Source organism: Ambystoma mexicanum, chromosome 10, assembly GCF_040938575.1.
Source record: "Ambystoma mexicanum isolate Mex_15411 chromosome 10, UKY_AmexF1_1, whole genome shotgun sequence".
Classification (NCBI taxonomy): domain Eukaryota; kingdom Metazoa; phylum Chordata; class Amphibia; order Caudata; family Ambystomatidae; genus Ambystoma; species Ambystoma mexicanum.
The window spans coordinates 846,322,333-846,337,135 of NC_090932.1; the positions used below are offsets into that span (position 1 = coordinate 846,322,333).

The following is a 14,803-nucleotide window of genomic DNA, read 5'->3' on the forward strand; positions in this document are numbered from 1 at the left end:
AGGCCATAGAAAAAACTTCAGGGACACGCCCGTGATGTCACCATCCCTGCTAGGACACGCCTAGCCCCCAAAATATTACCTCATCCACGACATCACCAACGGGAAACACCCTTATCTACACCACCACGCCCTAAACACAAGCCATGACATCACTATTGGGTTAGGCCTTACAAAAAATCAGGGACACGCCCGTGATGTCACCATCCCTGCTGGACCACGCCTAGCCCCCAAAATATTACCTCATCCACGACATCACCAACGGGAAACACCCTTTCCTACACCACCACGCCCTAAACACAAGCCATGACGTCACTGTTAGGTTAGACCTTAGGGAAACTTCAGGGACACTCCCGTGATGTCACCACACCTGCTAGACCACGCCTAGCTCCCAAAATATTACATCACCCACGACATCACCCCACGGAAACGCCCTTTCCTACACCACCACGCCCCTCAACACAACACATGACGTCACTACAGCACAGGGACATCCGCTAAGGCGGGACATGCGTTGCCATGGACACCACAAGGGGCGGGACATCCGGTTAGGGCGTGGTTAAGGCCTGTCATGCTGATGAAAGGTAGGTTACTCCACTACTTATGTTTAATTTCCTATTAGTTCGGCTAACATTTCATTTATGATCTATTATGGGTGTGAAGTGTGGAGACACTCCCAACAAACGGAGGAGGCAGTAATGGAACAGGAATCCATTCTGTGTGAGGTTGTAGAGTAACATGACCTGTTGTAGCTGTAGACAAATGGTTTAGACCTCACACTCTCAGTATTGCATTGATTTGTACCTGCCTAGGATGGAGCCTGGGGACGATTTTGTAATAAATGCAGTCTATTAAAATAGCAAAGGGCAAACCACCTGCCAAGTCTCTTAGAATGGTGTGTATGAGGGCTTTGATAGCACACATCGAGAAAGGAAGCATTGTATGGCAATACAGTTTTTGGTGGATAATACAGTGATGCAGCAGGAGTATTAGAGTAATGAGACAGGCAAGGTTGGCCATGATATCCGGGTACATTAAGGAGTGGTTGACGTTCTTCCATGAAGAGTAAGCGTACCAGTCGACTAACTTTAAACACTGTTCAATCCTGGGCTTTCCCTTTTCTTTTGTTTAACTTTAGTCCTTTCTGCCCCAAAGTGAACAATTGCAACTGTAACCACCGTCTCTAGGGTTTACTAAATAATTCCTCAAACATATCGGATTTTCCTCACTCCCTGGACCCCTGCAAGTCAGTAAATGAAAATAAGGTTCAGTGCTTACTGTTGGTTTAAGACAAACGGGGCTTTCCACTGAGCGCTGGCCCACGTGCTATTGAATGACATAATTACCCCACCAATACACCAAGGGCTGCAGTGAGACTATTCTAGAGATAGATGGCAGACCTCTCCAACTACTTCAGTTGTTGCGTGGAGTTAGGAACACCGGGTAGCATGCAAACAGGTAAAGGGATTTAAACCCCCTCCTCCAGTAAGGAAGAATTTTATTTGTTCCATACATCCTGGTTTACAGGCAGAAGGCAGATCACAAGTGTTTTCTGGGGCACTGGTAGCAGACTGTGCATCCTTTAACTGTGGGCTTCTATGTTGGGGTTTACTTATTTTGGCTATGAGGCTATTTCCTGTATGTATGTATGTATGTATGTATGTATGTATGTATGTGTGTGTGTGTGTGTGTCTGAGTTTGGAATGGAGTGTTGGCTGACTAGAATGTGATGCAGTAGGTGCTGTGTTCCAGAAAAGTCAGTTGGCACAGGGGGACCGGTGGATGCTTCTCGCCTATTAACTTGTTTTATGTATGACATACCTACTCCTAATGTACTTGCCGTTAACCTACGAACCCAGTAAAGCTGTCCACGTCATCTGAGGCTCGAGAGTAATCTGTACAACCCTTAAACCTTAAATGTAACATTCCACTTAGGGGAGACCATGGGCATTCCTCTCTAGTAGTGATGGGAGCAAAACCCCTACATCATGAATGATGGTAGACTGACTGATGGACATAAATTAAAGAAAAGGACGATGTGAGAGGGGGTTGGTAAGCTAAACCCATAGCTCTGTATAGTATGTTCCAGGCCAATCTCCTGCTACAGTGGCACCAATTTAAAAACCAAGGTTTGGTACAACCCTGGGCTTGTCTCCAATGAGCACTCAATCGCGGCCCTAGAGTAATGGGGCCACAAAAATGTAACCCTGGAGATCTCAACCTCAGAACGCTCTGTGGCAACCATAGGATTCCGATTATCCAGGCTAAAGCTGCTTACTACACCACCATCGCGGCAGCATCTATCCGGCGCAAAGCTCTCTTTGAAGTATTAAAGAATTGTACCAAACCCTCACCCAGCTCAGAGGTGCCAGCAACTCGGGCAAAATGTGACAATCAACAACTTTTATTGGCAACGAGACAAAATCTGACAGAACATCGAATCGGCCTCCCACAGCATTGGGTCCCCCTGCTACACAGCATGCACACTGCCCCTTTAGACCACATTATATTCTCTTTCCCCTGGACCTCCTGTAAACAATCGACGTCCTCAAACCTGCTTCCTATTCTGCCAATTTTATCCCAGCCTCCATTATCAAACAATTAATGGGCCTGGTGCTAAACGCACTCCTCAGCATCATTAATGCCTCCCTTAGAAGAGTAATTCCCAGACGCCCTCAAGGCTAGTCTCATATGACCTCTTTTGAAAAAATGGACACTAGACCCAGATGACCTGGCCAACTACCGACCCATTACGAACCTCCCAATTATTGGCAAAATCTTGCACAACTACTCATCTGAATCGGCCAACTACACCTTCAAAATGGCTATCAAGAGTTCTGCCCTAAGTGTGGCATCGTCAACAATCATGTGGTGGATGATGCCCTACAAATCAAGGATAAGGGCGACTCATGCCTCCTCATCCTTAGCCTCTCAGTTGGGTCCTCCCCTCCCTACTCACAACTGCATATGATTCTCTGGCACTGCTGTGTATTGGTTTATCTCCTACCTCTTCGGTAAGACACTGGGTCATCCAGGTGAACATGTTGCATTGTAATAGACTCAGTCTCCTGAAGAGCCCCGCAAGTCTCTGCCCTCTCACTGATCCTTTTTGACCTTTACATGAAGCCTTTGGGCACACTCAAAAATCCAGATGTAGGCATCCACCAATAAGGAGATGATACTCAATTGTACATGTTAGTAAAAAGCCCACAGGACATCCGTTGTCTCCGCGATTAACTGGCCATCATCCAGTTCTGGAGGTTGACTGCCTACCTCAAACTTAACCCATCCAAGACTGAATTAATCCACAGCCCCCCTACAGCTAAACAACAATGGCTCAATGATGGTTACCTAGACGGATTTGATCCTCAACTCTCGAAGTCAGAAAAACCCTTAGGCTTCACCATTGATAGCAGCCTGTCCTTTCAGAAATACATAGCCAAGAAAGCCCAAATGGCCTGGCTCCAAATCTCCACCCTTCCAAAATGAAACCCTTCATCCCACTGCAGGACTTTCAGACCATAGTGCAGGCCCTTGTGGTCTTGCACATCGATGGTGGAAATGCCTTCCTAAATGGGCACCAAGCTGCTCACTTGGATCCCCTAAAAGCAGTCCACCTTGCTGCAGCACATTTTCTTACGGGTGCGCTGAAATTTGACCAAATCCCCCCTCGTCCTATGTGAACTGCATTGGCTTCCTCTCCAGGTCAGAATATTATTCAAGACGGCATCTACCATCTACAAAGCAGTCATGAGTAAACGCATCAATGTACCTGGTGGCTAAGTTCCACATATATGGTGGCACACGTTCCTTGCACAGCCAGTCGACCGACCAGCTCAAATCACAAAACGTCCAGAAAGAGACGACACGCAAAAAATTCTACTCTTGTCACACACCCACCCAACTCGATCCTGGTACCTCCTTGAAATGCCCACACAATTCTCCAATTTTACAAATCTCTCAGAACGTGGCTTTTTCAGCCAAGGATAATATACCGATGCACAGACCACAGCTCGCATTACTGCACTACTATTAAAAGATGACAGCCCAAATGCATGCTGGCTACCCACACCATGTACAGCGCAATGCTGCTCTTGATGTTGATCCGTGCTCTTACTAGCCTTACCAGCCCTTGCTAGCAGGCCTTCCACTGTATCCAAAACCAAGCCTCCAATAATTAACCAACGACTCTCAAAGTTCCCATATGGCTTGCATGTATTCCCTACGATCCGGTACAGGCTAAGCTCCTACAGAGATTTGATCCAACTTTTAACAAAGCCTTACCCTTTCCCTCTGTTCGACTCGCCCGCTCTGCAAAATAGATCTACCAGATGAGGCCTCTATACACTCCTAAGATATCACTGTGAATTTGCTTGCAGTACCGAATATGGGTAGTGGGAAAGGCTGGGGCAGCAGGGGATGGAGCCTGTCCAGGCAGCCTGCACCACCTTTTAATATTACTAAAGGGAGGGTGAACTAAAATGAAGGAAATAGAGGTAAATAAATGAGTATGTGTAGGGATGTAGAGATATATGCACTTTAGGTCTGTTGAAAAAAGCACATCTAATTAAACCAAATAAATGATCGACCAAGACAAATGTTCTACATTGCTGCTTTATAAAGTTTCCACCAAGACACCAATGAGTCATCTACATTTATAGAAATGCAACATTGTACAGTGAGGCAGAATTTCTCAAACAGTGCACAATTTCTGTGCAACCTTGTCGGTCACAAGTAGATGCACTGCACACGTACAATATTTTGCACCGGAATTAAAATCTGCTCAAGACAATCCCATGGGCATGCGCTGCAACCCATTTCCATATAGTGACAATATTGCATTATCAAATATTAAATCTGGATTCATCTTACAGTAACCAGTCAATTGACCCTTTCCCTCCCCAACTTGGTTCCCTCAATTCATACCAGCAGACCTCTTCTGTGTAATTTGCCCAGTTTTACCCACAATTGTCAACCCCTATTTTGGTTTTCATGGGACCTACTTACTCAGCCATTGTTTGCAGTCACGACCTCACTCTTTTCCCACCACAACACCCATGTGTTTAAACTACGGTGATGATAAATGTCCCAGAAACCAGTTCATAGTGAAATGATAGACATCCGAATTTAATTTTTATAACGCACCTAATACTGTACCAGAGTTCGGTTTCTAAGTGTGGACACGGGATTCGAACCTCTGTTGCTCTGCGTGGTCTTGCTTCCAAGACCAGCGTTTTGCACCTGTGCTATTCTCCGGACAAGAAGTTATCTGGTTAACCGGTAGAAGGCCCCCAAGCATGCCCAAATCCAGATTTGTCCCACTGTCATGAAACTATAAGGATTATAGAATTGTTTATACAGAATAATATCAGCTTGCACTAATGCTCCAATTCCAGCCTTTCCTCTCTGCCTCATGTTTCAAAACAGTTGTTCAAGCCCTGGTCATCTCCCATCTGGCCAGGGCAAAATCCTAATTGTTGCAGTCCCATGTGGCCCTTCTGTAAACCATCTTGCATGCCTCATCAAATGATTCAGAAACTTCAATTACCCATATATTCAGTGAGCTCTAGTGCCTAGCCCCTAAAACAGTCGCAACCAAAACATTAAGCTACCTGGTTGAGAAAAGGACCATCGCCTGAGGCCACTCCACCACCAGTGTCCACAACATTGCAAGGCTGGAAACTAAGCAAGGACAGTGAGAAAGGAACAAAAAGGTGGGGGATTCTCCAGCTACGCACACTCTGAAACAGGTTACCAGCAGAGATCAGAATGGTCCCTCCAATCAACACTTCAGGAAGACCTGAATGCCCTATACTCATTAATCACTGATACGTACACTCAATCCTAACTCTCATGCTTTGCAGTTCCTGCTTTCTCCCTTGCTCCCCCTACCCATCTGAGCTCCTCTACTACGCAAGTAACCCTACTTGTTACCACCTGGGTGTCACCCCCCCTATGTATTGCGCGTCGTTTCTGCCCAGCTAGGGTCTCGCTTTAAAAATCCCATGCGTACATACATAAATCGTAGCACCTTAATGCCCGTTTTAAACTTAATGCTTTCTTTACATACTAATGCACATGTGAGGGTGTTGTCCTGGTGGGCATTCAGCCATACAGATGAGGGGTGTAACAGCCACTTTTACTCCCTAAAAATAGGCAAATGCTCCCAAAAATTAAAGATGGGGAGTAAAGAAACTCCTAACAAAAAATAGGAAACTGGCATATTAAAGCCCACCCCTCTGCATTCAACCATATCGCTTCATGGATATGTTTGGACCGCAGAGCCACAGGAAGAAGCACTGTCATTACTGTCTGATGTTTAGGTGCACATTTTGCAATTTTTGTTCCATAGTTAAAACATTGTTTTGCCTATTAAATATTCCCATTGGGAATGGTATTTACTTTTTTACTCCTGAAAAATAATTTTATTCCTAACTTTAAAAAATAGGAGTAAAATACTCCCACTTCTAAAGCTGATCTGGAACACTGCATTAGTATGTAAAGTAATTATTATTTTTAACATCCGCATCCCATTGCAATCTATTAAAGTTTTTTGGGACGAAAAACTGATTATCTGGATGATGGTGACTTTCAAGTTAAGGTAGTTTGAGACTTGTGTCTGAGCACAACGTTCCTAGCCAAACCCATCAATTCTAATCTTGTGTAGCAACTGTTTCCGTTTCTAAATGCTGTCATCCAGCTGTGACGTCATTGCATAGGATTCTGGAGTACAAATCAACAGAAAGGGATGCAGCATTTTCTCTGCTTGATATTTCTTTTTTGGGTTGCTAGGGGTTTGAGGAGAAAGGAAACGTGGAATTCTTTGACTATTGCATAGCGCAGAAAGCACTGCATATGAGCACAACTTATTCTCATGGGAAGTGAAGAAAGGAGAGGGCTATGTGAGGAAGGTCAAAGAGCTCATGAGTGTTTGGTTATGTAGCCACCCGTGACTACCCGCGGCCATCTAGACCCTGTGGAAATTCTTGCCCACTATTAGCCACTCCCCAGCCAAAGCACATGCCGCTAGGATCGGAGTCTAGCACTATGCCTTCTGAGCAGCCTTCTGAAAGGCATTGGCTTAACTGCAGCTGTATACCAGCTAAATCACCTCTCGATGTAATACTTTTTCTAACCAACTGTGCTGACAGTCACTTTGTTTACAGTCTGTGTGTCCTTGTGCTGAATTTCAATTAAAAACGAACATAGGCTGTTGGGATAAACGCTCAGGTATGCCATAGGGCCACTAGGAGTTTGCGGACTCTTGGAAGGCACAACACCTTACCCCAAAAAGGAACGTAGGACTCAGTCAAGCAGTAAGTTAAAACTAAGGTTAATTACAGCAAAGACCAACAGTACAGGGACAGAAGAAATCTGTGGACGTCTCAACATCTCCTGGCTTGCAGCCAGTTTTGACCTAAAATTGCATCAGAGTGATGTCACAACCTAGGCCTATCAGACTACTGGATTGGTACTGAGTAATAGTCCACCTATAGCGGACACGATACATGTTAACCTACTGGCTCTCGTATGTCAGGTGGCTGGCCTAATCATCCCCAAATTACTATCTATAACAAAGTTGCCGTGTGAGGGTCTTGCCATTAGTTCTTGCCCGTTGCTACCCACCCCAAGGATACCGATGTTTGGTTGGCTAGAGCTGACCTCCCCAGGACTGGGATCCGCAAAAGGTAATAAGAATGACTGTGTCTGCATTGTAACTTGTGTGTACCACCTTAGACTATGAGAGTGCTCATTCATCCTGTGCAACACTTGTATCACATTGTAACATCTTTGTTGCAAGCTTCTGTCTGGGGGCGTGAGATAGGCTTCCTTTCCCCGCACTGGTTGCTGTCCATTGTCTGAGTCGGCCAGGTCACATGTTTGGAGACCACGATTTGTAGCTCTGCATCTCTGAATTATGAAGAATTATTCACATTTCCTGAAGCTAGTGTTACTGTTGTTCAGGGAATGGAATTCCATCAGTATCTGGTGGCCTTGGCAGCGGGTCCTGTCTCTCACGTTTGCTCTTGTCCAGCCTGAATTCAACTCAGCTCAGCTCTTGCTGAGGGGCTTGTGGCCTGCTGTAATTTTCTCAGACCATAATGCAGTTCCTAAAATGTTTGCTATACTATATTCTCCATTGGTTAGTCACACTTGGCTCTGTCAGGTCCCATAGGTGCTCCTGCAGTTCCATAAGGTTATTCGCATATAAGCATCTGCGAGCTTTACTCAGGATCTCTTGCTTCTTGCGGTTTTCGCGTTGCTGCATTTAGCTAGTGGCAAAATATTAAAACACTGACAGTATGTATATGTATCTGTCCTCTAACAATAGAACTGTACGCTCGTGTTCATGTATTCAAGTGTGTTTGTGTCCTGATGTGCGGATGGCACGTGTGCTTCATGTCTAACTAAGTCGTGGTGTCTCTATTGATGAAAGCAACATGGCTTCTTGGCGCTTTAATCGATACTGTCAATTGAGGTCTCTTTAGTTGGAGTCTGGGGCTCCTCATCTACTCTGGGGTAAACTTGTACCACACCTGGCCTTTAGGGCTGGCTGAGTAGGTACCTCTCGACATACTTATCAATCATTGGAGCACTAGGAATTGGTTCAAAATAGTATGGGCGATCACAGTATCTCCTGGCCTTCTTCCGTGTCATGTATCTTATAGGAGGGGAGAACTTTCCCCGCCCTCTTCAAGGCAAAGGCAACAGTCTTGTTCTTGCATAGTTATTTTCCAGGCCCTGGCATAATATGCTCTGGCACTAGTACCATGTTCCAGCTGTTACCATTTTATGGCCAGGTAGTACCTTTATGACAGCGTCCAGAAAATGTGCATCCCACAATGAGACAAGAGTCAGATCTGTTGGCTTTGCCAGTTCTTGTTTCTCTTGTTCATAAAGTCCACTTGTGTCTTCACTCTACACCACCTGCAATGCTGGCCCATAAGGGACAATGCATACAGTGGAAAAATGCTGTGGGTGAGGTGATATACAACATAAATAATAGAGGAGTAGTGTTCAACTACAGAGTATATTCTACATCAAAGTTTTGAGTGACCGCATGGACCGCTCAAGGTTTGCCCTCATCGTCACTCGGAACTCCTTGGTGGAACAAATACATAATACTGTGCTTGATAGCTAACCATCTGTACTTCTATATGTCGTAGATGAAGAACTCACTTGACGAGGATGAATTCGTATATCAATATATTTACATGTGTTTCAAATTAAATCAGCTGCCCACTCTTGGAAGGAAGGAAGGAATTAAAACATCAGTTCACTGATTGTGTGGCTGTGAAAGACATTGGAGCAGTTTATTTTGGTACATTTATCCATATTTATTTTGAAGGGGCATTGGACTCGTTATCGTGCTCTCTGATGCAAGGCAACCTTATTGGCCAGTTTGAGCACTTTATAGATTTCTGCAGAAACCTTTCGAATTATTGAATGCACTGCATTAGCACTTTAAATGCATGCTGTTTTAGTCAATAGAGGGGGTGTCTTATCTTTTAGGGTTTGCAACGTTTTTTATTTGATGTATGAGGATTGTACTAATAGTCTGTATGTTTTGAACTGGCTACTCTTTGCATTCATATGTATTGATGTATGTCGGTGAAAGGTTTTTATTTATAAACACCACCATAAAAAAAATGGCGTATCTACAGTGCATTATTGAAGATTAATTTATCTTGGTGAGATCCAGAAAAAACCGGAACAGAATTATTGGTGCCTTTTACAGTCTATCCGTTATTATGGAATGTAGCTAATTCGGACCAGGTTCTCCATTTGAAAATAAACTAAACCTACTTCTAAACCTCTTTATTTGAGGCGCTGAGCTACCAAAATAATGCTTTTACCTGTTTCTAACATGTATGCCTGTACGCAGAGTTTTGCATAGTGGCTAATATTGGTAGAAGTAAGGTGTGGAATGACATTAAATAAATTATAAACAAGAACAAGTCCAACAATTCTGATATGAACTAAAGCTCATTGTCAATAGGTAGACTAGAAAAATGGATCCGTTGTACATAGGGGATTCAAATCACTTGGGAAATATTGCACAGGTTTTACAGTTTATAAAACGTTGGTACTACCAATGACCACAATCGCGTATTGCCTCATGCAACGATTTTACATCATCACACCCATATAAATTAGTCTGCAAGATATAATGCCCTCCCCCTTTTCAAGAATAATGGGACACGTGGTACACAAACACGGTATCGACTAGGCTTTGGTGTTCTGCAAACGTGCATTTGAGATACATCTCTGATACGGAATGTCACTGGAGTCTATACGATCAATAATGTTTTCAAGGCATTGCAAGAGCTGCATTTTTGCGAATGTTCCTGGTCACGTTTGAATGAAGCATGCTCCAGGCGTTGGCGACAGAAGGGGTATTTATATCTGTGCCATGTTCTTCCATTCCTGCTCCACTTCTGAAATTTTCATTTTTTTCTTCAACCCTGTAAAAAATTTGAAATGTCATATCTTTTCTTAAAATGTAACCAAAAATATATATGCTGTTGCAGGGAGTAGTTATTTTGGCAACTTTACTTTTCTGGCTTCTGCATGCAGAAATCTCCTTTCCATACTGTTTTATGAAGAATAAAATTCGCATGGCAAATCTCCCCAAAAACACGACCAATTTTTAGTTTTCGGATCTAGCTAGACCCCGTGCCCCCTGTGCCCTTTGCTATTATCATTGTAGCTTTTTTGTGTTTTTATTCAGTAAGCAGTTTTGCGCTCCCCACATGAACCTTTCACCATTCTAAACAAAACAAAAAAAGCAATTAGCACCCCGGACATTGTGTAAGAGAACTGACCTAGGGCTACCCGGATCTACTATTAACCGACCTGCTGCTGTCTACGTCTCTTGCGCAGGGGTGGTGGCCCATACGAGCAAGGTCATTGTTGCCAAATCGGAGCTTGCAATTACTGAGCCACTAGTCGAAATGCTTGGAAGGAGGCCTCTAACTGGAGATGGAGGCCTGCAGTCCTAACTGAGTTAAGTGATGGAATAATGTTCCACAAGACAATTCCAACCTGACTGGTGTTGATGCTAATAAGTGACAGCAAACATTGTCTAACTAGTTTAGCAGGCCAACCCAAACACATTTTAAGCTTTAAGAGCCTGTTTGCTGCCCATGATGAGCCGGCTCTAATCAGTTGGCTACCTGTATGCTCTAGCAGTGGTTTCAAACTGTGGGGCTGGCCCCTCCAGGTCTCCCCAGAAAATGTCCAGAGGGGTGCACGGCTCTTTAAAAGGGATTACAGTGACGGCTGTGAGGTGTGTGGGGAAGAGGATGGGCTCGGCACCAAAATGATGGATACCACTGCTTTAGAGGGTTGAAACCACAGCAACAAGACTGCTCTCTATTGTGGGGCATGGAGTGGGGTCGTGAAGGCCATACCTTAAGTTCTCTGGCTTCCTGTTTTCAAGAGAATTTAGCATAAGGTTCATAAATCTCTCCAGGAAGATACTCTGCATTCCTGAGATATTGACTCCCCTGGTGCATCTCCTCACGTGGTAGGAGGTTGTTGATGGCCCCACGTTGTCGACGTGCTTGTCTGGCAGGTAGAGTATTCTCTTACAAGGCATCAAGGCTCGGACTCCCTGCAGCTTGATATTGGGATGTCCGTTTTTCTTTTAAAATGTTGTAAGCAGGTAAAAGCCTGTTTCTGTGCATTAAGTACATCCGGGTGTGTGATTATACAACGTTTATGGACCCCTTGATTATAGAGCTCCTATATTGAAGAGTGATGGTGTTGCACTCTATCCATGATAGTGATAAGTTATTTATATAGCGCCTTAAGCCAAAGCGCTTTAAAGAGTACATATTTACACCAATGTATCGTCCCTACTGAAGTTGGTACTAATTTATCAACGTCGGAAGGATGAAAGGCTGAGTTTGCCTTGCTGAGATTCAAACCTGTGACCTGCAGATCACACATAGATTGCAGCAGCGAGCGCTTAACCCACTGAGCTATCGTACTGACGGATTACATGGAAATAAATGGAAAGCAGATCAGAATTGTTCCACTTCCACATCAGAATCCTTGTGCTTGGCACATCCTTTCACGGTAGGTCGCTGCCTATAAAAATGAAAAAAAAATGAATGAGACCATTCCTTATTTAAAGTTTGAATCCCTTTGGAAGGTTTCCCAGGCAAGTTTCAATTTTGAAACGGTTGATGGCTACTAAGGACGTTGTCTCTTCAATGATTTTAAGTGGGGGTCAGGGAGGGCAGGGATTATTTATGTACAGAGAGGCCTCCATCTGGCAAAATCCTGGGTTACAAATTAATATGTTATGCTGGAGGAGTTGGATCAACAGAGGCATATTACTGGTAGAAGGTATCTGGGGTGATGATGTAGAGGAGATGCACGCTTTTGAATACTTACAAAGGAGGAATAATTGATTGAAAGCATTTAGTTGAGAGACAACATATGTTGAGCACTCCGCTGACTCGGAGACCTGAAAGGTGTGATTTTATTGTAGCTGCTTCTCAGAAGGTGTCCAATTATTTTGAAACTCTTCCCGGTTGAGTCATTCAGTTGATTCTTGGGATAACTTGAGGCTTGGTCTAATGAGTTGGGAGTGGATTTATCTCTGAAAGAATGGGAAATCATATGGAGAGTTCCGATTAAAATGAAAGTGGACCTGAATTTACGCTACATTCAGCAGAGGATTTTGGGGCGTCTTTTTTTGGACCCCAGATAAAATTAATAGATTTGGTCTAAGTGATGGTGATAAATGGTGGGGTTGTTTGAAAGAAAAGGGCACATTATTGCACTTGTTGTGGAATTGTACAAAGGTGAGTGGTTTTTGGAGCAATGTCCTAGATAGGGTTGACATGGTGTGGAATATTTCTTTTCTAAGAACTCCTATGGCTGTAAATCCCCAAGTTGTGTTCGGCATTTGGAATATGTGATTCTGAGTTGGATTACTGAAGTGCTCTTGGTGGCTACTAGACAAATGTTGCGTGTTTGGAAAACCAGGAAAAACCATGTGTTGAAGAGTGGCTAGCACAGGTGCAGCTCCTTTCCCGTTTTGAGAAAATTCAATTTGGTAAATTAAATAGAGATGAAGCTTACAATGAGCACTGAAATATTATTTTTAATGAAGTTTATGCTTAATCTTGATCCAGAGTTTAGTCTGACTAATAGTTATATTATTAAGAATAAGGGTAGGGGGTCGGGGGTTAATGTTTCATGGTGTCTTGTATTGTGTGTCTTGTGTTGGGTTGTATATTATTGATTGACAATATTTTATCAAATTATTGAATATTCTAAAATTTTGTGAACATTATTATTTGTGCAATTTATATTTATCTGTTTCAAGTTGACTATTACTTCATTGTTCTAATTGTACTGTGTTGATTTACTATTCTTATGCATAAGTTTGTTTTTGAAATGTGGTTATCTTTGAAAGTTAAAATAAAGAGGGAAAAAAAAGAAAATGAAAAAAAGAAAAAATCTTTGCTCATCCCACTAGGACAAATGCAGCCCTGTTCCTTGTCTCCCAGAAGGCTGGCATCCTTTTGTCTGGTTTCTGTATGAGGCATTCCACAAACAGCCCTTTCTCATGTGACCGTCCAGGTGTCCATGGTAACTCTGGCACTGCTGACGCTGGGTTCGGCAATGCCAACCATTCCAACATGGCCGACTGCAACACACCTCAACACGGATACGTTGCCGACATACCACGCCTCAAGGAAGTTTGAGCTGAATATCAGGAGTTCTGACAGTCGGACCAGTGCTGCGCAACTTTCCTTTGTTGCAGACGCTTTCTTCCTGTGCTTTCTTCCCTTGCTCACCCTTCCTTTGCTCATGTTCCACTTGCTCTGTCTATTTCCCCATTCACTGCCTTCTAGTCTGACTTCCCTGGTTGTTGTCGTCCATCTCTGTATCTTGCTGTATACTCTATTCCATCAAACTACCATTTACCAACAAAGTCTATGGGTTTTTCCACTTTTGAGTTTTCCCCTTGGGGCTGGGCCCCGTTCCCAGGTCGGCCTTTCTTGTTCATTGACAGTCCAGGCTGGTTCAGGCGACAGACCCTACTTGCAACGTGAGGACCCCAGTAAACAGACCACTGGTAAGGCGAATAACAGATTGCCACGCTAAACCAAACAATCTAGCGTGGCTCAGGTGCAGGAACCCATCATTGCAGTCAAACAGACCTTGACAATGGAGGTACAAGCTGCGAGTTTGGAGGGGGGGTGGAGAATATAACTGACGCCAAACGTGTCAAAGAATCCATGGAAGCCTGTTTGGTGACTTTTTCTGTCTTGGGCTACCTCTTTAGTAACCACCAACAATTCTTTATTGCATAATTCATAATTGCATAATTTGCTACAGCCTTTAGAGTCCTTTTCAGGTGCCAAGATCTGACACTTCCACACGCTTGTTGGATTTCCAGAAAGCAAACCAAGATATCCTCACCTGTGTCACAAGGTTTAAACAGCTGGCTCAAGAAACAGCATGGCCAGAGGAGGCCTGTTTTACTTTGTTTAGCAAGGGGACGTGCGACGAATTATAGGGCGAGTTAGCCAGGTTACCTTGACCTGTCACATTTCATCCGTTTGGTACTACAGATTGACTTCTGCTTGCAGGAAAGGAGATCATAGAAACATGGGGGCCGGCGTCAGGTGTCGGTTTGCCTACCCTGTCACAAGTCACAAAAACCTAGAAGCACCAGAACCCATGCAAATAAGAATGGCTCAAGGGCCCCTTACAGAAGATGAAAGAAACAGACGATCCTTGGGGTTGTGTATGTACTGCAGGTCAGCAGAACATTGAG

General features: G+C 43.8%; 1 protein-coding gene across 1 annotated transcript in view; it reads right to left on the reverse strand.

Moving 5' to 3' along the window:
* Positions 1–4,593: 4,593 nt before the first annotated feature.
* The window catches only part of LOC138491789 (transient receptor potential cation channel subfamily V member 6-like), a 599,702-nt gene continuing 589,492 nt past the window's right edge, over positions 4,594–14,803 (reverse strand). The window contains exon 15 of the mRNA XM_069618497.1: positions 4,594–10,463. Coding sequence (XP_069474598.1) covers positions 10,310–10,463 — 154 coding nt within the window. The 3' untranslated portion in view covers positions 4,594–10,309. The remainder of the gene's footprint in view (positions 10,464–14,803) is intronic.